The 25,006-nt window shown below is 41.7% G+C and overlaps 1 protein-coding gene across 1 annotated transcript; it reads left to right on the top strand.

Annotated features, from left to right (window-relative positions):
- Positions 1–3,810: 3,810 nt before the first annotated feature.
- ERCC4 (ERCC excision repair 4, endonuclease catalytic subunit) lies at positions 3,811–20,574 on the top strand (the record flags this gene model as incomplete). Its single annotated transcript, XM_082064111.1, has 11 exons — positions 3,811–3,984; positions 5,114–5,294; positions 9,512–9,707; positions 10,537–10,744; positions 11,715–11,895; positions 12,241–12,369; positions 12,918–13,028; positions 14,148–14,739; positions 15,911–16,003; positions 16,654–16,766; positions 17,819–20,574. 11 exons carry the CDS (start codon positions 3,811–3,813, stop codon positions 18,550–18,552), a joined length of 2,712 nt encoding a protein of 903 aa, XP_081920237.1. The 3' UTR covers positions 18,553–20,574.
- Between the last annotated feature and the right edge of the window lie 4,432 nt (positions 20,575–25,006).

The following is a 25,006-nucleotide window of genomic DNA, read 5'->3' as shown; positions in this document are numbered from 1 at the left end:
GTTGATGCTTTAGAAATAATATAAAACAAGTTTTGCATAAGTTATCTAAAGGTTGGTTTTCTTCTCACGGGGAGTCCTTCCCAGATCTTTACATTATCAGTAACAGAAGTTTATTAATATGACAACCAAGAACTGGTTTTCAGAAAAGGCTGTTCTCATTACACAAATGGGCCAATCAATGACTTAGTTGTGGTTTCTTTCATTTTTTCTCTTCCCTAATAATGGATAATAAATTGTCAAAAATAATTTTTTAAAGAAATGAGTTGTCAAAAGAGAAGATCCATATTAGTGTGGGTGATCCAAATAACGAGTGAATCAAATAATGATCCCACAGTGATTCGTTCTATCGCACAACCATACAATGAATTCACCTTTCATATAGTGTTGATATGACGAAGTCAGTAGGTCTGTTAATGCATTTTTAAAACGTGTCAGTAAACATCTTCCTTGGGCAGTTGATCATGGGCTGTACTGACCATCTCACACAATCTGTCAGTTGGAAAGTGGCCTGTAATTCGTGTTTCTTTACAATTTTATATGGAATGACACTCTTAAAGTTACTCAAAATGTTTGTTACGTTTTTACAGAAAATAAGTTTTAAATGGCTCAAAATTAAAGCAAGCCTTCATTGTTCAATATAGAAATGTATCAGCATGTACTCCCCTGAATATCACTCTTTTGGCTTATTATTCCAAACCTTAAAATTATATATTATACCTAGTTCTTAGACAAATTTTATTTAACTTGTTCCTATACAGGTTTTTTCTTGTGTTTTTATGAATACTTTTAAAGTATTACCCTAATATTTTGCAAAGAAAAAATACAGAAAAAGGAACTGCAAGACTTAGGTCTAAATTCTGTTCTTCTAAGGTAACAAATGACAGCCCTCTACTGGCTAATAAATTTATAAGCACAAGGAGTACATTTCGCAACAATTTTACATTAATACTATCTTTAGTCAAAGTAAAAACATATAAAAATATGTACACTATAAAATAAAATCAGACTACAGGGATGCCTCAAATACTGTATTTGGACCATTAGGAACAACATTACTTCTAATTCATGTAGGAAATGGTAAGTCAAGGAAGTGGCTGTTCCCAAATTACATGGACAACGCTACAGAATCCTGTAATTCTTTGAATGAAGAAGCAGCCTTATTGGACTAGAGCTTTCCACAGCGTATCCAAAACAGTGATAAATGTTAATTATGATCATCATGTTATTACGTAAGAATTTATTTTGGTTAGTAAAATGACCTGCAGGCCACAAAAACGAAATGTTGTCCGGGTAAAAATACTGGTTTTCTGATATTTTATGGTGGGGTGTCCAACTCATTTTCACTGGGGGCCACATCAGCCTCGCGGTTGCCTTCAAAGGGCTGAATGTAATTTTAGGACTGTACAAATGTAAGTGTAAATGAGTTGGACACCCCTGTTTTATGGTCTAAAATAAGTTTTAAGTGCAAATGTAAAAGAGTTTAGTAGCAGCCAACCAAAAATGAGAACCACAGTACAGTGTTTGGTACAACAGTTGGCAATATGATCCAATTTGCAAAGAAAAAACTGTTCAGATATCGGCATAAAATTTCAGAAGTATGGCACATGCATGAGCAAAATCAAGAATAGTTCCAATATTTTATTAATTTCTGCCAGTTTAAATATACTCCTTTCTACTTTTCTCCAAGTCCTTCTACTGCATATTAAAATGCAAATATATATGTCATAAAATAATTTCAAATTGTCCTACATTAAAAGATTCTATAGCATAATCCTGACCCTGTGGCAAATTTACAAATGCACTGTAAAGTGCATCTTCATTAATGGTGTCAATTTGAATAAATACGCAAAAAAGAGAACATGTTAGCAGCTCTACAATTTATTTTCCCTCACTTAGAAAAAAACAAAGCAACCCAACAGAACACACCACCACACTGCACACTGCAAGCGCCAACACGTGACAATGTGAAACAGAGAACTGACAGTGTTCATTTGAGTGTGTCTCACTGCCATGATGATGGCATTTTACCAGAAGAGGATGATATTGGGAATTAACACCCGGTATAAATAAGAGATTTGGAGCATGTTCCACACGTTCACATGCTGGAAGCAGCAGCTGTGCTGTCCCTCTGCCACTGACCCTCACAAAGCCGCCATTCTCCCCCTTCTGCAGCAGAGGTGATTCCGACCTGGCACAAACGCCGTTCATCTCATAATCATAGAACCATTTCAGTTGGAAGAAACCCTCAGGATCACCGAGTTCAACCATAACCCAACTCCAGCACTAACCTACGTCCCTGAGAACCTCGTCTAAACACCTTTTAAACCCCTCCAGGGATGGTGACTCCAGCACTACCCTGGGCAGCCTGTTCAATGCCAAACAGCCCTTTTGTGAAGAATTTTTGCCTAATACTCAATCTGAAGCTCCCCTGGCACAACTTGAGGCCGTTTCCTCCTGTCCTATCACTTCTCCTATCTCCCTGCAGTGAGCCCAGAAAAACTGTTCATAAGAGGGGCTGGAGATGGGGTAACTGAGCAGTGTTGGTCACTCAGCCAGTTCTGCAGCCGCTCTGGGTCTCCTGTGGCACAAACAGCCCGTTCGGGGACACTGAACCGTGAGGTACCAGCAAACACTGCGCTACCAGCGCCCTGGGTGAGGAATACAGGCTGAAGTTCAGTCAAGCTTGGTTGTGTTACTTAAGAAATGCAACTAATTAGTAACAAAGAATTTATAATAAAGAGAAGAGGAAAAGCTCCCATATCTCGTGTTCACGTTTGCACAGTGCTCACACACACAAACACAAAAGGGGGACAGGGGGCTGCATTCGCCCCAACATGAGCACCCGTGGGGAGGATGGATGTCGCGGTTGAGACGGACAAACAACATACATCAAGTTCTTCCAGGATGCAAGTAGTAGGTGCCATTTATCGCCACAAGTGCATTTTTATACGGTTTCCCCAGTTCATGTGTCTCTTCACTATCGGTTACAAGTTACAGTAGTAACATCTCACTGGCTAATTTTGCTGTCATCTATGTTACTCTTCTACTCCCTTCTCTCTCAAGGGTTGTATGGGAATATAGCGGAAGAATGGCGAGGAGCTTGGTTAAATGTAAATACGTTCAAGTGATTTGCAGCTGTCTGTAGAAAAAGCACATACATCACACTAATTGTTTTACTGACCTTGTGTGCTTGACGAGTAGAACCTCTGTGTTCGATAACACAGGTCTGTGAGAAACTCCAGGCAGCTTATCACCGTGTCCGGGATTCCTGCTTTGTTGTGAGAAAGAGCAGGAGGCTGCGCTTGCTTGAAGCCTTGAGATACAGGCGAGCTCAGCAGGCCCCGGGATCTTCTACCAGGGCTGAATTGCTGCAGCGCCCGCGTCCCCGCTGGTGTCACCTCTGCCTGGGAGCTCAGGTGCTACTTCAGAGACCCCCCAGTAGAGAGGCAACTAAAATAAAACTTGCTCTTTGCAGTGCATTCGTGGCCTCTGGCTCTTCTTGCGACGTGCCTGAGTGTGCGTACACACGGGTACATCCCTTCCTTCTCACGGGTGATCTCTGTTCCCACACCCCCCGTCAGGGATCCCGCGGACCCGCCGTGGTTTCCACAGCGGGGGGCAGACCCGTCCCGTTCCCCCGTCCCTGTCCCGGCGGTTCCGGGCCCCCTCGCCCGCCCCCGCAGCTCCGCCTCACGCTCCTCGCGCTCGAGGCGGGAAAACTCGCCACGCGCGCCGCTGGAGGACCGCGCCGCCCCGCTCCAGCAGGGGGCGCCGCCTCGGCTGCCGCGCATGCGCCGCTGCCCCGCGGCCATGGCGGCGCTCCTGGAGCACGAAACGCAGATCTTCCTGGAGCTGCTGCAGCAGGACGGGCTGCTCATCTGCGCCCGCGGGCTCGGCCTCGACCGCCTGCTGCTGCGCTTCCTGCGCCTCTACTGCGAGCCCACCAGCCTGGTGCTGGTGCTCAACACCGGCCCCGCCGAGGAGGTGAGCGGGGCCCTGCGCCGGCCTGTGCCCGCCCCGCCGCTTCCCCCGCGCCCGCCGCGCCGCTCGGGTTTGGCGGGAGCGGCCCTGTCAGTGCCCCGGGCCGGGTGGGGCGGTGAGGGGCCGGGCGGGCAGTGCGGGCCGGTGACGGGCCGGTCAGTCAGGGGCCGTGCGGGCCGGTGAGGGGCCGTGCGGGCCGGTGAGGGGCCGTGCGGGCCGGTGAGGGGCCGGGCGGGCCGGTGAGGGGCCGGGCGGGCCGGTGAGGGGCCGGGCGGGCCGGTGAGGGGCCGGGCGGGCCGGTGAGGGGCCGGGCGGGCCGGTGAGGGGCCGGGCGGGCCGGTGAGGGGCCGGGCGGGCCGGTGAGGGGCCGGGCGGGCAGCGGGTCCCGTCCTGCGCGCTGCGTCCCGGGCTTTGCGGTTCCTGAGGAGAAGCTGTCAGACCAGACGCGTTTGGGATCAAATCAAGGCCCGAATTTCTACTCATGCAGCACGATGGTGTCCTAGTAGTAATAACGAGGTTAAATAACCTTATCTACGTAACCTGTAAATAGCAGAAATCAGTGAGTAGCCAGCGAGCAGAAAGGGGTGAAACTTGCCAGCAGGTTTGTCCTGTTTGTCCAGAAAATGCTGCTGTGTTTTGCCCGGGACCAGGGAGAACTCCCCCATCAGGAGGTGAAGTTCTGGGGGTTTTTTGTCATGACCTGAGGTGAATAAATCTCACAGCTATAGTTCAGAAGGTTAAGCTTGATGTATGTGCCCTGCCTGCCATTGTTGTCCTTGGTAGCCGGTGAGTGGACTAAACAACAACCTCCTCCCAAATTCTCTGTTAAGTCGGTATTAAAATTGCCTATTATCTGAAAAAGAGCTATTAAAATATAAGAAAAGGTTTAAGTATTGTTTAGCTAGTACTGAGGATACATAGATTTTTAAATCACCCTGGATGAGTCTGAAACTGGACAAAGCATACCTAAGCAGAAAAAAATAATGATAATTCAGACCTCCTTAGGTAGTATCTTATACTATCATGCTTTTAATGTGTTTTCAACAGCATCTCAAAATTACCAGAGTATCTATAATTAAAGTTTCATCAGTTACCACAATGAAGTGTTGCATTTTTATTGCATTTGGTTTAGGACTATTTTATTGATCAGCTGAGGTCAGACGGAGTTGTTCATCTTCCTCGGCGTGTTACCAATGAAATTACAAACAATACTCGATATGAATTTTACACACAAGGAGGAGTCATCTTTGCAACGAGTCGAATCCTTGTGGTAGATTTCCTTACCGACAGAATTCCTGCAAACCTCATTACCGGTAAGAATTTAATGAAATAAAAGTGAGACTGTTCTGTTTGAAAATATACAAAGCTTAATTCCGTAAGAAGAGTTCTACTAACCGGTATTGAGGCTGAAGAAGTATTCCTTTTTTTCCCCACAAAGACTGAGATAAAATGAGTAGATATGTAGTTTGTTTGTTTGGGGTTTTTTAGTTGTTTTCTTTGCTCCAAACTAGTTTGCTTGACTTAATCATACAGTTTGAAAACATCCACATTATTTTTAGATATTGGATCATGCATTTGTATGGCTTTCTGATATCAGTAGCTGGCTACACAACAAATGAGCAGTTGAACTATGCCCTTGACATAAAAAAACTATAAAATTCAGACTGGCATTCAAAGGGGAATAATTGAACTTGGGGAAATAGCGTCCTGTGGTCTATAGGACACTGGCCTGTGATTAAAACTGATTTTAGATGCCATGTTTTATCAACAATGCACACTACCAATTTTTTGCATGAACAAAGTTCTCCTGATGCCTTTTCCCATCAAAAAATAGCAATATCATACTAATCTTTGTCTGGATGCACCTTGGACACTATCTGAATAGCAGTATTTTGAAGTAATGCTGTAACTATCCTTGTAAAGATTTTGGTTATCGCTTGGGACCTTTTTTGTTGTTATGTAGGATTTATACATGAAAGATGTGTTTTCCTTTCATGTTCTGTTCACCTGCTCCCCCAGCCACTGCTATTTTTATGTTCTTGTCTAAGCTGGAAACCCTGTTACAGCCTGGAGAGTTAATAAAATAGATATCTAAGAGCCAGGAATTTAAGAATATTTTACTGCTATTTTTTAACGTCTTAATGGCTATATATATAACTGAGTATTGAATGCTTAGAAGAATGTAAGTTTCCACTTCAGAAACTGTATCCTGTTCCTTTTAGTCAGTGTATTAAAAGCTCCAATCTGTGAAACAGTTTGAACAGTTTTATGCTGGAGCTGAGGGACACCAGATTTGTTAATTCTGGTATTTCTAGGTTAGAAATGTGAACGCATTTTCTGGGCAACCTACTTTAGTTTCTCATCTTCCCCTTGGCTGCTTCCGCTCTACCTTTTTTGCCCTACTAAAGAGGAAGGACAAAAAAAAACAAACCAAAATAAACTCCAGACAAACAAAAACCACCACCTTTGGACTTTGCCAGTATGAAAAGAAGAAATACATTGAAGATTTGAAAAATAGCCCTGTCCTAGAATGATAGAATGACCGTTGTACTAGTTTTTGCGTTGCCACTAGAGGTCAGTGTGACAGCAGCCTCCACAGACCTGCTGCATTTAAAACGTGGGTAACACCGAGTTCTGTCGGAAACGCATATTACCTGTGTGTGAAAGTGTACAACAAAAGCTTGTAATAGTGTTTCTTGAGGAGTTACCATGAACATACTTTACTTCTTTTTATTTTGCTAGGTGTTATAAATGTTTATAAAATCGGTGTAGAGTCACGTGTGAATTAACATCTGATGAACTCATAAATTCACCTAAATGAAGGTCAGAAATGATCATTGCAGTAAAGAGCTATTATTCCTGGTGCTTTTGGCCAGACAGAAATGATATACTTAATAGCACAGTAAAACTGGTGCAAGGTGCTGTAGTAAAGCGTGGCAAGTTGTTTCTGGCAGGGCTTACACAGCACTATGAGCTCACTTCAAAGCAGGAATATTGACTGAAAGCAGGGAGGCATTAGGGTAAACACAACGCCTGTGTCTCCTGTGAGGTCCTTGCAGAGTCACAAGACAAACTGGAGGATGTTTAATAATCAATGTGATCATTATTATGTCCTGAAAAATTTGCTTCATAGGAGAGATGCAAGAATATCTAGACAGAAAAATACTCTGTAGTGGATTATTCCGTGACTTGATCATGAATGGCAGCAGTTACAGGGAATTCTTTTTCTTATAAATGCTTTTTAATTTACAAAGCAAACGCATGTCAAAAACAATGGCTGGGTGCTGAGTTGAAGAAACTTGTTACAGAAGTGAAACACACTGTAAGTTTGTCAGCTTCTGTAGGTACAGTGTAAAACCTGTGATGTTTCATGTCCTTTGCTGCCGTTTTTGAAAGGCATTTATCATTCACTGGAAGCTGTGAACAGATAAAAGTACCACAGAGGCCTCACTTCACTGGGGCGGGAGTGAAAAAAATGTAATGTGCTATTTAGCACAATTAAGCGTGAGGAAAAAATAAGGCTTGGTTTTAACAGGGCTTGGCTGAGTGAAGTGCAAATCCTGGAAGTATTCACCTCAAGCACTTAATGTAGTTAAACTGTTGTTTCACTTTCTCTGTACTAAAATACATCTTTTTTTCTTAACACACCCATAGCCATGAAGGAAATTGGAGGTGTACTCACACAGTTGATGGTTCTTTCTGTCCTCAAGTGTGAACATGAATATCAGGTGTAGAAAAGCAAAATAAATGTTTTCAGTAGTTCTTTGATTATGTAAACACGTGGACTATTGCCAGTGAAACGTACTTGACAAGTCTGTAATTCCAGAACTTCTCTAACAAAATAATTTGAATATCACAATCTTGAACATACCAAATTTTCTTTGTTGCAAAATTGTGTCTTGCTTTTTCTTTTACCCTTTTAAAAAGGCTCAAGTTTTGCCTTAGGAGTAAAGAATTTTCTAAGATCACAGAGTGGACTGGGTTGGAAAAGACCTCAGAGATCATCCAGTCCAACCCTTGGTCCAACTCCAGTCCATTCACTAGATCATGGCACTAAGTGCCATGTCCAGTCTCAGTTTAAAAACCTCCAGGGCCGGTGAGTCCAGCACCTCCCTGGGCAGCCATTCCAATGCCTGACCACTCTCTGCACAGAATTGCTTTCTAATCTCCAGCCTCAATTTCCCCTGGCAGAGTTGAAGCCCATGGCCCCTTGTCCTATTGCTGATGCCTGGGAGAAGAGCCCAATCCCCACCTGGCTAGAACTGCCCTTCAGGTAGTTCTAGAGAGTGCTGAGCTCACCTCTGAGCCTCCTCTTCTCCAGACTAAACAAGCCCAGCTCCCTCAGCCTCTCCCCATAGGGCTTGTGTTCAAGTCCCTTCCCCAGTCTTGTTGCTCTTCTCTGGACCCGCTCCAGCACTTCAGTCTCTTTCCTGACCTGAGGGCCCAGAACTGAACACAACACTCCAGGTGTGGCCTCCCCAGTGCAGAGCACAGGGGAAGGATCACTGCCCTTGTCCTGCTGACCATGCTGGTTTGGATACAGGACAGGATACCATTGGCCTTCTTGGCCACCTGGGCACACTGCTGGCTCATGTTGAGCTTCCTGTCCATTAGTCCCCCCAGGTCCCTTTCTGCCTGACTGCTCTCCAGCCACTCTGTGCCCAGCCTGGAGCGCTGCAGGGGGTTGTTGTGGCCAAAGTGCAGGACCTGGCACTTGGCCTTGTTGAACTTCAGCCCATTGGAATCGGCCCATTTTTTCAGTCCATCCAGATCCCTCTGCAGAGCCCTCCTGCCTTCCAGCAGCTCGACACTTCCTCCCAACTCAGTGTCATCAGCAAATTTGCTGATGATGGTCTCAATCCCTTTATCTAAATCATCAATCAAGATGTTCAACAGGACTGGACCCAACACTGACCCCTGGGGAACACCACTAGTGCTGGATGCAGCCCCATTCACCAGCACTCTCTGGGCCCGGCCCTCCAGCCAGGTCTTAACCCAGCAGAGAGTGCACTTGTCCAAGCCATGGGCTCCCAGCTTTTGCAGGAGTATATTATGGGAGACAGTGTCAAAGGCTTTGCTGAAGTCCAGATAGACCACATCTACAGCTTTCCCCTCATCCACCAGCTGGGTCACCTAATCATAAAAGGAGATCAGCTTGGTCAGACAGGATAAGAAGTCCTGCACAAGTTTGGGGGTTGGTTTGTTTTACTTTGGTTTTGTTGTTTGTTTTGTGTGGGTTTGTGTTGGTTGGTTGGTTGGTTTGTGTTGTATTTGGGTTTTGTTTGGTTGGTTTTGCTAAAAATATATCATTAACCCAGTTTTGTTCTTTGGAGATTCCGTGATACTGAAACTGTGGAATTGCTTGGTTTGAACTCTGGAAAGTTTATCCAACCATCGCTTTAGAAGAATTAAATTGCTATTGTACTTTATTTAAGAAGAAAAAGTTAAAATAATAAGAGTTTTGAGGAAGAAATCTATACAAAATTGGAGCTTTCTTTACTTGCAACTTGAAAACCTTTTATTTTGCCAGGCATTTTGGTATACAAAGCGCACAGAATTATTGAGTCCTGTCAGGAAGCATTTATCTTGCGACTTTACCGCCAGAAGAATAAGGAAGGCTTCATTAAAGCTTTTACAGATAATGCGGTTGCATTTAACACTGGCTTTTGCCAGGTGGAAAGAGTGATGAGAAATCTTTTTGTCAGGAAACTTTATCTGTGGCCAAGGTAAGGCACCGTTTTACTTCATTGGAGAGTTAAACATAGAAGAAAGATGAAGGATATTACAAAGGGTTCCAGAGAAGATGAGGTGTATGCAGCCACACTGATAATCTGTGTTCCCTCTTGTATTCCAAAACAAATTGCATCTGGTTTTTGACAGAAGAGGTAGTCTTAAAGATGCTAAATTTCTGTATGTATTTTTCAAAATACACCAAAATTAAACCTGTAAAGAGCCGAGCTCTATGGTATAGCTCTCCTTCTAGGCAATAGAAATCACAGCAGAAAGTTACATTGCTAATAATTTAAGAAAAACTGCACTTTATTAAACAGATTACTTAAGCCATGAAGTAGCAGGAATAGAGTCTGTCAGTTGTGCCATTCATGGAGGAGTTTGTTTCCAGTTATGATGAAACTCCGTGGTCTCTTTCTGCTTGTCGTTGGAAGCCAGGAATGTGGCAGGATCTGTAAGTGGATCCATGTGATTCCAAAGCATTTACGGACCCTTTCCAGTTTCTCTTTTATAAGAGTTTTTTTGTTTAATAGTTGTTACGTGTAATAATAATGTAGAATCTAGTGCAGCAGTTTCCCGCGCATCGTTCAGCAGCACTGCAGCCTCGCGTCACTAGAATGACCACAGTTATAATTGTGGCATAAGTGGTTATCTGAGGCTGTTCACAGGACTGCAGAATTCACATCAGTAGAAACTGATTTATTTTGCAATTAACTTACTTGTTTACATTTAAAACAAGCATAATTGTAGTTTATACAAACTTTTGAATAATTGCAGGTTAAGCAAACTATCCATGTAAATCCTAATAAGCTGTTTTCCTCTTAGATTTCATATAGCAGTGAACTCATTTTTAGAGAAGCATAAACCTGAAGTGGTGGAAATCCATGTGTCGATGACCCCTGCTATGCTCGCTATCCAGACTTCAATCCTGGACATTTTGAACGCGTGCCTGAGAGAACTCAAACGTTACAATCCAGCTCTTGAAGCAGAAGATCTATCTTTAGAAAATGCTATTGGTAAACCTTTTGACAAGGTAACTGTTTTGATAGTTTTGCTGTGTCTAACTATGGGGATGTAGATTTTCAAACTGTCTGCCATGCAAACAAAAATATTATTTGTAAAATAAAGAACCATCATCAACTGATTTTCCCCCATGACATGTTTATTTGTGGTATAAGGAGAGAAACTGTTCATCTGTAGTAGTGACGGTGCAGTTGCCAGGAGGGTTTTTGGTGTATTTGTATTATTGTTCTTGATTTCCAAAGTCCGTGCAGTAAGAGCATCCTGATTCATGGTGTGTTAGCAGTATGAAGATGGCTGATTTCCGCTCAGAATACTGCAGAGATAACTATGCAGTTATTTCCACACAACCCCCTTGGTTTTTTCCTCCTGAATTTCCTGCCTGCAGTTTTTATTTTCCCCAGTAGCAGCACTGTATACAATATATAACATGCACATGCATGTGTCTGTCGTATCGTTTAATCCTAACATATGCCATTAATTGCGTGTGCTTAATTTTTGGCAGATATGCAACGTTTGGTGTACAAATGCTTTCTGTAGGGTAAAATCAGAAACTTAAGCCATCATAGTGAAACATGGTTATTTGTTACCCGTGATTTAATCTCGATGTGAGCTCTTCTGTACTTTAAATATTTTGAAGTATTTTTCTTCTGCTCTAGGTTGCATGTCTGCATGGTACTTACCTTGAAAATTCGATACTAAAGGTGCAGGCCAGAACCAGTGAAATAAGGGTATTTTTTATTGTATGGGAAGACAAGCACTGAAAGCACTAAGTGATATACATCTGCTAATTGTTGAAATGTTTTACATAAAGGCATCTATGCAATGTTAACTTTGCAACAAATGATTGCTTATCAAAACATACCTCACAATCACATCTTGAATTGGATATGGTTATTAACTTTGATATAGTGGCATTCCCTAAAAAGGAAAAAAAAACACTATATACTTGACATCCTGAACTTTTCAATTTATATTTCCAGACAATACGTCACTATTTAGATCCTCTCTGGCATCAGCTTGGAGCTAAGACAAAATCTTTGGTCCAGGATTTGAAGATACTACGTACTCTGCTACTGTACCTAACCCAGTATGATTGCATCACTTTCCTTAATCTTCTGGAGTCACTGAAAGCAAGTGAAAAAGCTTTCGGTGAAAATTCAGGTAAATGCTGAATAACCATACAAGTTAATGGGTGAAACAGGGAAATGTTGACTTTTTTAATTAACATTCCCAAGCATAAGAAGGTATCTAATTAGGTTTTATATAACCAGCCATAAGGACGTAGGTTTTTATTGACAGATAATGCTTTCATCTTCCCACTTAACTGCTGTTACTTAACAGTGTGAGATTTGCATCACAGTTCTGTCTTGTGTTAATCTAGTAATTACACAGCAGGCAGGTAGCATGGGTATTCCAGAGGAGGGGTTGGGGCTTTCTTACTGGAAAGGATTGAAACATGTACACGTTGCAAGTGTCAAACTGCTGCTACGTTATTTTCCTCTTTAGGTTGGCTGTTTCTGGACTCCAGTACTTCAATGTTTGTCAATGCTCGAGCTCGAGTTTATCGCATTGCAGATGAGAAACTGAATCAGAAAGCCAAAGTCCCTGAAAAAAGCGATGTAAAGAAGGAAAATGGTACTGATCATTCCTAATCTTGAGAGTGTCACACGATTTCAAACGCTCTGCATATTATTACTTGTGCTATGATTCCCTGCATGATCATACACAGCTCGAGATCTCAATCTGTTAGCTGGGATAAGCTTTTTAGTTCAAAAAGCATATAATAAACAACAAAAAAGAGAGTCACAAAGAAGGGGTTCTAAGCTTGCTCAGAGGATCATTGGGAGAGATTCTATGGAATTGTTTTGGAACTACATTTGTGTTTAGCTTGACCTTTTTTATGTGAGGGGTAGGAGGCTGCTGTTGCTTTTATCAAAAAATATATTCAGGAGTTTCAGAACTGAAGAATGAGTGAGTATTTTAACTTTTTGCTTCACTAAAGCACTTATCACCATTTTTACATGTTTCTGTCCAACCCATTAGCATAAGAAGTTGCACATGTAGGCTGCTGAATATCGTATTTGCCAACAACCATCATGCCGTTGACATCTAACCACTAATTTAAAGTTCTGAAGGGTATTTTGGCTGTGGGAGCTGCTGTGTTCACTCTTTCTTTGTTTCAGAACTGAAAAGGGAACTGGTTCTAGAAAGTAACCCCAAATGGGAAGCCTTGAGAGAAGTACTGAAGGAGATTGAAAATGAGAATAAGAACAGTGAAGACCTTGGTGGTCCAGGTGAGAGAACACTAAACGATGTGAATTTTCTACTTGACTTTGGAGAGAAGGAGCCTAACTCTTTACTGTAGTTTATTAAAGAGCTAGTTTTAATAGTTTTTGGAGTTAAGACAACTTTATTTAGTTTTGCATAGTATATGTACACATAGTTTTACATAACCTCCTCTTTAGTTCTTGTTCTAAAGGAGAAATGCTGTTGCTTGCTGTGCAATGCTGTTTACGAAAGAACATGTATTATTACTAAAAACTATTTTAACTTATGTTTCAATATTGTATTGATACCTTAGTCTCAAAATCAATTAAACTAATAAGGTGGACACTTATAATAATCAAGGTGCCATTCGCTTGTTTCTCAAGATCATGTTAAAAAGAGAAACGGGGGTTCTGTCTTGTGCCCTTTCCATCTCTCACATGTTTCCCATGGACCTGAAAATTGGCTTTTCCAGGAGAAGCAGCTAAATGGGCTAGAAAGTAGAAGGCAAGTGTGTTTCTAACTAACAGCTTTGCTGCCTTTCCTATTTTAGGGCTTTTCATCTCCTGAAATTTCAGCAAGCTTTATTTTAAGAAACAGTAAGGGTAAAAAAGCGCTCTTTTCTCCCACCCCCAGTGTTCTGACTCTGGATGAGAACTGGCTCTCTCACCTACTGTTGGAGGAGTTAATCTGAGTCAGCTTGTGGAAAATTGTTATTCAAGGCCCACAAATGTCAATAATACTGTGTGAAACTTGTATTTTTTAGACTCTTCAACACAACTGACGAAGGCTTTAAATTAGAATGGTCTAAATTATGTTCTCACTTATTCCACGTTAATTGTCAGTATGTTCCAATACATGCTGTATCTGCCTCACTTCAGATGCTCAAAAGGAAAACCTCACTAATTTTTATAGTGTAGGAATAACAAATGCTGAACTTCCATTTAGGTTCCCTAACCTTGTTTGGTACAAAACTTCACGCAATTTAGACTCCCTGAAAGTCCAGAGCAACTGTGACAACCAAACTGATGGCGTTTGACAGGCGTGCGTCAGGAGCGTTGAAAACCATTTGCTCTAGAGGTGTCTTGTAGCTGGGTGAGAAGTACAGCAGAACAGCTAATAAACATGATATTGTTTCTTGACTGCAGGGCAAGTGCTTATTTGTGCCAGTGATGACCGAGCCTGTGCACAGCTCAGGGAGTATATTATTGCTGGAGCAGAAGCTTTTTTAACAAGACTGTACAATAAAACCTTCGGAAAGGATGAGAAAGCTGCGGAAGTGTGGATTACGGACAGAAAAGCCGTCAAGTCCAAAGGAAATGCCAAAGCAGACACTGGGCCTCAAGCCAAGAAAGCCAAGCTCGCCGCTTCTTCAAAACAAAATAAAAACAAGAAACAGCAAGAGCGGACTATAATCCAAATGATGGGGAAAGCTGAGGAGGAAAAGAAAGAGGAGTTAGAGGCAGAAGACAACAAACAATTAAGCAGCAGCCCAGAAAGTAACACTGAAGAGACCGTTCCTGAAGACTTCCCTGTGAACTTACCCTCGGATTGTTACTACGGCATTTTCAAGGACCCGCTCACAATTATTCATCCGTTGCAGGGTTGCACTGATCCCTATGCACTCACTCGGGTACTGCACGAAGTAGAACCAAGATACGTTGTGTTGTATGATGCAGAACTGACCTTTGTTCGGCAGCTGGAGATCTACAAGGCGAGCAGGCCTGGGAAGCCTTTGAGGCAAGTTCACTGGATCATGGCAATTTCTTAAGTCTTAGAATGAACACACTTTACTTACTACAGTTGAAACACCATTTATTTGCATATGAAATTATGACCTCTTGAATTATAATGCTTATTACTTTCATCACCTCATGAAAATTATTTGCATAAATTTAACAGAGCACTTGCAGTGTTGCAGTCAAAGATTTGTAGATATGCAACAGAACTGAAAATGGAAATCAGTTTGGCAGTATTTAGTGTGTCTGTACTTGACGTGCAGGTAAGGACTCTAGTGCAGGTATAAATAACAGAACTCGCAAAGTATATTGCATGAGGATAATTACTGGGTTATTTGTACATTTTATTAATTGCCTAATCAGCACATGTTGTATCTACCTCTAGCGTCATATTCCCACAGTTCAGAGCGAGAAAATCAGATGCAGTCATGCAAGTGAGGGTTAGGAGGTGCAGCGCATGGAAAACGTAATAGGAATAAAATCATGGAATGGTTTGGGTTGGAAGGGACCTTAAAGCTCATCTGGTGCCATCCCTGCCATGGGCAGGGACACCTTCCACAGCTGGGCCTGCCCACCCCGCAGACCCTTCCCGTCTGTCAACGTGTGTAACACCTCCATTAAAACATATTTTAAAAAATGACTGCGCTGAAAAGCTATAGGCAATTAATTCCTTAAGGTAATTATTAATTCTTTTATGTTCCATATAAATCCCTGTTTGTGGAATAAAACCTCAGTTGTGGGTGCATTCATCTCTGCAAGATAAATGACAGCTTGTTCTTCGCAGAACCTGCTGTTTCCTTGTACAAATACATCACTTTTAAACCTTGGCTGCTGCTGTTCCTAACCCAGGATGATTGCAGACTCTTTAGTTTGTTACATATATTCCAGTTAGAAGTCACTTCTCCATTGTCCCTGTTCTGTGTCCTTACTGAAGGTGACTGAACCTCGGTCCGCGCTGGCTGGATCGCGGGGTCCCCGCGAGTGTGTCTGCGTGGGGAGACAGGAGCTCTGGCTGCGGGAACTCCTGCTGCTGACTTTGGAACATAGTTACAGAAACACGGCGTGGTTTTTCACTTGCCAGGCGCTTACTGTTACTAATCTTAAATGTTGGTTGTGGTGGTTTTTAATTGAATATGAATTTTTGTGGGTTTTCTTCCCCTCCAACCCTACAGGGTTTATTTCCTCATATATGGGGGCTCAACAGAAGAGCAGCGCTATCTCACAGCTCTGAGAAAGGAGAAGGAGGCCTTCGAAAAACTCATTCGGTAACAAAATCAGTTTACTGCCTTTATTATTGTTACATCGGTTACATGTGAAGGCTTTAAATAAACTTTTAATTCAATTGCTTTTCAGATGTTGAGCTTTTCCACTGAGAATGAACACATGGTCAAAACCTTTTCAAAGCACCTGATATTTTATTTATTAATTTGGAGGGGGGGTTAATATTAAATTTCAAAGGCTGAACAGCACCACTTGTATTTTTTCCTAATTGTCTATGAGTTTCATTTCTGGCAATGTGTTTTGGTCCGCAGGTAGCATTTCTTGTAAGATATTGCTAAGGTGTTTTGGGGAACAACAAAATCATTTTCTTAGCCTACGTAAGACAGCATTTTCCCTGACGGTGTCTTCTCTCCGGGTTGTACTGCTGTCACTAGTTAATAGTCCCTTTGTTTCATATGCCTTGAGAAGTTGTAAAAATAAATCAGATGGTAACAAGTGCTAACAAAAATTAAAATAAAAAATGAAAATATTGCATATAGCCCAGCAACCTGGAAAAAGTAGTACATTGCGTTTCTGATCAGATTTGCATTAATTATTGAACTACATATAATTTTACATCTGGCTGAAGGTTATGAAATTATTTTGATCTATTTTTCTGATGTAATTGTGGGGTTTGGTGTTTGTGGGTCCTTAGAGAGAAGGCTGGCATGGTTATTCCTGAAGAAAGAGAAGGAAGAGACGAAACAAACTTGGACCTAACCAGAGATGCTAAACCTGCCTCTGCTGCTGCTGACACGCGCAAAGCAGGTGAGCGGCTCCTCAGGGCGCTTCGCAGCTCCAGGCCTGGAAAAACCTGGAACTGTTGTGTTTAAATCTGTCCAGAGTGTCTGGGTGGTAGGCACGGTGCAAACTGACTGTGCGCTCTGGGTGGTACGGAAACATTATCTCCCGTGTTCCATCGACCTCTGTGCAATGACAATGAATCGTGTTTCTCATGGAAAAGCAAATATAGATTAGTGAAGCATTTTACCATTAAGACAGATACACCTGGATTGTTTCTAGGCAGCTTGCTGGTTATGGACTGTCTAGTATTGCTTGCAGGGAGGTGCAGAGACATTAAAACATGAAAACTGAAGCCTGCAGACAGTCAGAGGTGGTGTTGTCCTTGAGCGAGTAGATGCTGGAGGCTCCTTTTGCTCTTGGCAAAACAGCTTGCCTGGGGAACACCTGCAGATTGGGGGTTTGTCTGCTTGCTGTGAAATAAAGCATCTTTTTTCTTCTGTTGCAGTTGTAACCACATCTTTGTTCCTTTCCTCTGACATGTATAGTTCATCTTACAGCTCTGCGCTGTTTGCTTTGCTGTCATTTTTGGAATCCTGCTCTCCTTTACCATATGCTCTCTCATCTTTGTTGTTATGTCTTTTGTGGCCTTGATGCTTCAGTTTCTTCATGTGACCTGTAGAGGCTAAAGTTTAACTCCTACAAGAAAATGCCATATTTCTGTGGGAAACAGCTGGAAGTAAAAGGGCCAGTTTTGTTATCTTGTTTTGCAGGCAACTTTTTAAATATTTTCCTGATGTACTTAAATCATTTTCATCTACAGTTTAGCGTATTTCACTGTCACATATACAAAGCTTATAGCAGGTAACATGATTGTTCTCTTAAACTGCAGAGCATGCTCCATGAACTACTGTATGTAATTAGACATCGGATTTTTCTCTATAACAGTGGAAAACTGAATAAGGTCTGGATTTATGATACTGCTGAGTTTGAGATATAATTTGAGGTGTCGAGTCTGTGTGTACAAGCAGAGTCAGGAGTCACAAGCATTATTTCCTTGTATTCATTTTGCTCTTTAGGTGGACAGGAACAGAAGAGCGTTCAGCAAACGGTAATAGTGGATATGCGGGAGTTCCGGAGTGAGCTGCCGTCGCTGATTCATCGGCGCGGTATCGACATCGAGCCGGTCACTTTGGAGGTTGGAGATTATATTTTAACTCCTGATATCTGTGTAGAGCGGAAAAGTATCAGTGATCTGATTGGTTCCTTAAACAACGGCAGGCTGTATACACAGTGCGTTTCTATGTCCCGTTACTATAAGCGACCAATCCTCCTGATTGAATTCGATCCTAACAAACCCTTCTCCTTGATTCCACGAGGCTCTCTGCATCAGGAAATTTCCAGTAATGATATTACTTCCAAACTAACTCTTCTAACACTCCATTTCCCGAAGTTACGGATCCTGTGGTGTCCCTCTCCCCACGCCACTGCTGAACTGTTTGAAGAGTTAAAACAAAACCACCCCCAACCCGACGCGGAAACAGCAATGGCCATCACGGCCGATTCTGAAATCCTTCCCGAGTCGGACAAGTATAACCCCGGTCCTCAGGACTTTCTATTAAAAATGCCGGGAGTTAATGCCAAAAACTGCCGTGCCATAATGAACCACGTGAAAAGCATTGCAGAGCTAGTGACGCTGTCAAAGGACGAACTCGCCAAAATTTTGGGTAATACTGCAAATGCCACACAACTCTTTGAGTTTATTCACCTGACCTACGAAGAGGCAATGGCTAAAGGAACAAGCAAAAGATGACTCATGGGATTGTTCAGCTGGGGCACAGATAAGCTTTTCTTGCACAGTACTTTGGCAAAGTGCGTGAAATGGTTTAACAAGGGCCCTCTAAGATAACCAGCTCTTTCTTGCTAATGCTGTTCCATCTGTTTTAACATTTGAGTTAATTATTACTGAAGGCAAGTTTCAAGAGGGAAAAAAATTATTTTAATAGAGAAATGCAAATGATTTTTATTAAAGGATAAAAAGAAAAGAAAGCTACAGCACTTTAACCAACTCTGTGATACCACTCAATGAACTAAATTAAGTTCTTCACCAAGTCCATAAGAATTAAATGCTAAGACTAATTGATAAAGGTGTTGAAAGTTATGGCTTGGTAAAGCTAAAAATGTACTGTGTTTTAATTGGCTTCTGTGACGTGCCGCATGATCTGTCACTGCTTCTGCCATTTTTATTAACGTCTTACTCTCTGGAAACTGCCGATTTCCAGTTGACAATGACGGAGCCATTGAAAGACATTGCGGTCTTTTGTCAGGAGTTCATTTAGAACATACTTGACTCAGGCAGGAATTTGAGAACATCATCATAAGCCTTTGGCACAGTAAAGTACAATTTTATGGTATGTTCTACATGATATTTTCTTGCTTTACTGGAAGTTACACCTTGTGTTTTGACATTCCGAAGTCAGTGCAGCTGTGTGTTGATGGATTTTGCCAAGTGCCTCCCTCTGGTGCAGGCTCAGCGTGCCTTACTTATACTTCTAGGACGCCTTATTTCTTTTAATCAGTTTCGATAGCTCTTTCACCTTATTCACTTGAAAGTGGAAAATCATTGGGCCTATTCCTTTATACCAGAGTGTATTTCCTCTCACAAAATGCAATACTTTTTAAAGTAAGATTTTCCAATATTGTCTTCTTTCTGTGTCCTATTGCACTTGCATTTTTATGTCTTAAATAGACCACCTGTCCATAAACTCAGGAAAGCTATTGGCACCTGGAAGATGAAGTTTTTTAGCATTCCGTGTAGCATAAAGCAGGGAAAAGTTATGCTTTCGATAGTTGGTCAATGTGTGTATTGTTAAAAACATAGATTCTGCGCTGAACTTTGATATGACAACTATGTAACAAACTGCCGGTGCCAGCAGGGCTGGGCTGTTGCTTTAGGTGCTAATGTATTTACATTGGCTACTTACAAAATCTTCATCTATAATGACTTGCACATATGTATTTGTACAGTTCTAATGCTAACAACAGATTAATATAATATCCATCCTTAAAGGAGGAAATATTGATTTTTCTCTATTCAGGTGCAGTAAAAACTGTGCTGTGCACTTTCAATGTTTACTGTGCATTTGAAGTGTGAACTATGAATTTGTTACCTTACAATCTAGGACTGAGCTGTGACAGATTTCCAAAGGGAGCATTTTTCTGAAGATGCAAATTTCAGTATTAAATATATCCATAACTAGATTAAAATTTGTTCATTGTCTTGCTCGTCATTTGGCTGTATTGTTATTAGAACATTTTTATTTTTAGTGTGTGGTTTATAATCCACATCTCAGGGTTTCTATTGCCCTAGATTCTAATTTATTTAATTTAATATAAGAATTTGTCTTTTCATGAGACTTATTCAAAGCAATAAGCTCCAAGTTCAGGGTTGAGAACGCCTGTAAAGTGGTGCTAAGAGAACAGAAAATCAGAGCAAGAACACAGCTGTGCTGAACACGTGGCCTGTAGAGCCCGGTTCAGAGAGGAGAGCTGACCGGCCTTTGTGAACATGTCTTGTTTTGCATTTGCATCATTAAGACGGTACATTAAGATGTATGTGGTGAAAATAAAGGGTATATGAAGAGGTTATAAGTTGTAGATTTGTGTTACACGCTAAATCATGATCACATAATGCAATTAAATAACTATTATTTGCTAAGTATTTATATTTGCCTTTTGTTTATGTGTGTGGAATTTTTGTAAAGTTTTTTGATATTTTCTTTTCAATGCAGGGTTTGGCTTTTTCTTTAATTAGACCACCAGTAATATTGCTGTACGTTGTTATTGCTTCTTCGTGATTTGGCACTTGACTTTGGGTTGCACATCGGTGGCGTGTCCTTCTGGGGCGGCGGGTACAGGCCGTGCACAGAGCCGCAGGGCTCTTGTCTCCCGAAACCACCTCCCTGAAACACCCGACCAAAGGTTCCACTGGATGGAGGCGCAACAAGGTGTTTGGGGAACGCTGACATTCCGTGGCCTTCTGGTGTTTGTCAGCTTGCTGTCACCCACGGGAATGAAATTCTGTATGTCGTCTTCTCATTGCTTGATGTTTTGACTTGGGGATTTTTTTATATTAAAAAAATACTGCCCTCCGCTTGGGAGTGTCTCAGGTTCTTTCTTACACGTTTCAAAGTCACTGAAGATGTGAAACCCATGGCATTTATAAACTGTTGGGAAATAAGTTAGTAAGCTGCTTGTTCCTGCAGTTTGTCCTAGGCTTTGATTGCACAAAGTTTCTTCTAAAATAGCAATAAACCCAAAATCTCTTAGGAATAAATGCAGGTTAATATACATTAAGAAATACACTTGGCAGAGGACGTTGCAGTTCCGTGCTGTAGTTACCCGGTTGCTGCTGGTGGGGGTGACCCTTGGTGTTGCTGTGCTCGCGGAGCAGTCGGTCCCTGTGCCCGCAGGGTTCTCTGCCTGCGCTTCCCAACCACAACCAAGCTGCTTGTGCTGCGTGAGCACCGAGAGCTGGGCTCTTCTAGTTCCAGCTGTGCTCAGCGCTTTTATTCATGCTCGCAAGACTTTAATGCAAACCAGTTGACCAGAAATCCACACTGCTTATAGAACACACAGCTATACTGTAAAAAATGGACTCTTAAAGTCCCGAAGTTTAAATGTGAGGATTTCTGTGAACGCAAAGCTTTCCCATTTGCCAAGTGCAACCACAAATAACTTTCAAAAATAAAAACTTTTGTCTCTTAAGCTTTCCTTAGTCATCCAGAATTCCAATTCTATGACTGTAGAAAAGAATCCAAAAGCAAACATCTGCCAAAAAATAGTTATTAAATGCATACATTATTTATATGCCAAACAGCATAAAGGAATGTAACTGAGGGTGGGTGCTGGGTGCTGCGAGGTTCACGACCCTTTCCTAAGGACTGTTTTCTGTAGGATGGAGTTCTCCTTACTCAAAGAGAGCCTGAATTAGTATTCAGTCGGTCTGTTTTCTACAATGTGTGGTTTTAAGAAATGCAAGTAGGCTCATAAACCAGAAAGTTCGAAAACGATTGCTCCAGGATTTTGTAATACTTTGTAATTATAACTTATTTCATGTGCTCGCTCTTTCTTGACATAAGAGCAAGAACTTCAGATATATGCAGAGTTACCTCAAACTAAGCATAAACCCTTCTATGTTTTTCATAGGAAGTCCTTAATATCTACCTAACTGGGAGCTACTTTCTTGCATTGGGAATACACTCCCTGGCAATATATGCACTGATTTTTCTTAATTTGCAATTGCATACACTTTTTCCTGAGGTTTTTCCGCATTTTTCTATACTTACCCTTTCCAAACTTCCTCTCTCAAATACTGTTCCTAATATCCTCTTCCACAGCTGGCTAGCAACCTAGTCAAGAATAAGACATAACTGATACACATATTTGTCAATAATATTTCTTGCTTCTCTTTTTTTTAATTTCCAGTTTATTTTAAGTTCAGCTTCAAACCACGAAAATAATATCCCTGATCTGCAAGATGAGGGGGGAGAGTTAAACATCAAGAATTTTTCTTGATGTTTATCAGTTAAAAGTGACCGAACTGCTAACAGCAAGTTTGGTGAAGCTACTCGTGTAATTGTTGGGTAGATCTCTTGTAAACTGGGGTTGCTTTTGTCTGTTTATTTTTAAATCAAGGTTCAAGTTCTAACACGTATGGATTTGAAAGGCCGGGTGCTCCATCTGGTACAGAGTGATGGCAAAGACACAAAGTATTTGGTAACAGAAAAAGAACCTTTAAACCTTCCTGTCCACTTGTTTCAGTAGTTACAGGTGCACTGTCTGTACAGCTCACAGAACGGGACGCTCTTGGTGCTGTAGGGAGCGCTGGTGGGAGCCGCGGGACCCTCCTCACGCAGGGGGGCCCGGAGCGGGAATGCGCAGATCACAGCCCGGTCCAGAGAGCCTGCGGGACGAGTCCCGTCCGCACCAAACCCCAACCGACGCCTGGAGACGTCTGAGCCACGGCGCACGCAGACCTTGGTGGTGAGCAGCCTGGGCAGCCGGCCTTCCAGAGAGGGAACGTGTCCCGACCAAGGCTCCAACCGCAGCAACCAGTCTGCTGTGTTACAGTTTGTATACCTGTTACAGTAAATTGGGGCTTGTTCAATATTAGCATTGTGCTGCACATCACTAGCTGACAGAAGTCATAATCAAGATTTTAGTTTTTGCTTTAATAGTTCCTTGACAGAAGGTTTGAATGATCAAATACTAAGTTATCTGAATTTTTTCCATAAAGTGTTACTGATATTCAAACCTACTGCATTTTTCTTTCTCAACTCCATCAGCTTCTTTGGGATCCCTGACATATTTCTAGTGGCTTGAGTAACACATGCATTATTACCCAAATAGAGGAATTTCAGCTGATACCCACCAGGAATCTCTGACTTTCCTTCACTCTTTACCAGCTTTGCCGATAGCGCGTAACATGACACATCCGCGTTTGCACATGCACACAGGGGATCTGTGGTGTGGGTAACACGAGCCTGCACATCTTCAGTGTCCACAGCTCGGAAAATGACCCTGACAGAGTAGGCTGAGCCCAGCCCCGCTGCTATTTATAAACTGTTTGTTTAATTGGTGGACTGCACCAAGAATAAATAATGAGGTAATTCTGAAGATCATTCCCAGAACAGTCAGCTGGGATTGTCTCTGCAAGTCAGACCTATCTCCTCCCCGGGGTTTGGTTAGGGTTGGTGTTTAAAGGGTTTCATTACCTAAAGGTGAACAGCTTCTACCTCAATGCAATTTCAGGAACAGTACGTTATTTCAAGAATGAAGCATTCTGCATGGGAGGCTTTGAATTGTTCAGTGAATGTTAAAATTGTTAGAAATTCAAATCCTGACATGGGATCACAGGTTCTAACTGGGTTGGACATGAAGTTCAAATCCTGACATGGGATCACAGATTCTAACCGGGTTGGACATGAAGTTCCTTCCATGCAAAATGGAAAAATAAAAAAGCTTTCAGGTACTTAAGTACTTTCAGCCAATACGGGAAGGCTGCCAGCAGATGTTTTTCCAAGCTGTTGTACAGACCTTATTTACCTCGAGTAACAACCTGCACTTACTGCACTAGCTATTACATCATTACTTAGCAGTTCTTACAATGTACCTTTTAGGAGTCAAGAGTCTTTCTTCAAATGCAGGCAAATAATCCATACACCAGACTATTCGAACTGTAAAAAAAAAATAAAGGCAAGAAAATAAATTCAAATGCCAGTAAACAAGATTATTATCAAATAAACTAAACATTAAATTAGATTTACAGTTATTTACAAAGCAGCAGCTTAGATTCTAGCTCTATTTCATTTTATGAGAGTGCATTGTAAGAGTAATCAACCTAAGAAGAATTGTGGTTTCCCAGGCCTTATTGCTTGTAAAGATTAAACTTACTTCTGTGACTGTGCTTATTAACATCTGCTCTGGCTTTCAAGCTTTCCGTTAACATGGAGACAGCACAAAATTGTTGGTAACACTGAAGGATTTCCCGTAGATACCAAAATTTAATTCATTTATATTAAAATAGCATTCAAATACCTATATAGGTTTCCAACAGATCATATATAGCTGGGACTCACTGTACCCATTCTATGTAACAGGTAATATCACTCCACAATGTATTCCTGTATCGAATACTTGCTCATCAAGCAAAAGGCTCTTTTATACAGTGCATTCTTTCAGAAATTTTAAATGGTAATTACTTTTATTAGTGCCTATTTACACCTTGGTAAATACTCTTCTCCTTTCTTTGTAAAAAGGGTTATCTTTTCTGTTTGTTCCAATGGATTTTTGTGCCACTGAGGCACACAAGGAGGGAGGGAGGAACTTCTAAGCTCTGAAAACTCAAGTCCTAAAACATGCTTTCATTAAGTAATAAGCATAATCAATATACAATGACGGTCTTTACCAAAAACCTAATTCGCCCTGAAGTTTTCTCAGCTCTGTGTGTGGGGAGAGCCAGTCTCCTCACCTGAAGGTGCTTTGCTTCAGGGCTGAGAGGAAACAAAGAAAACGTAACTTTTCTAAATAAATCCCTCACTACGTTGCGTCAAAACTACATTTTAAAAGTTGCAGTTTACCCCGTGAAGAGCACAAACATCCCAGGAAAGACTTTTTACCACCTGCCAGGCAAGATTTCATCTGCTGCAATGTACCAATTGAATACGAACACAAATCACCGCTTCCTTAACTATTTATGCAAGTTG

Source organism: Streptopelia decaocto (genome assembly GCF_964273445.1).
Source record: "Streptopelia decaocto genome assembly, chromosome: 13".
Lineage (NCBI taxonomy): Eukaryota > Metazoa > Chordata > Aves > Columbiformes > Columbidae > Streptopelia > Streptopelia decaocto.
Note: the sequence above shows the minus strand (reverse complement) of the source record. Positions and strands in the feature narration are given on the sequence as shown.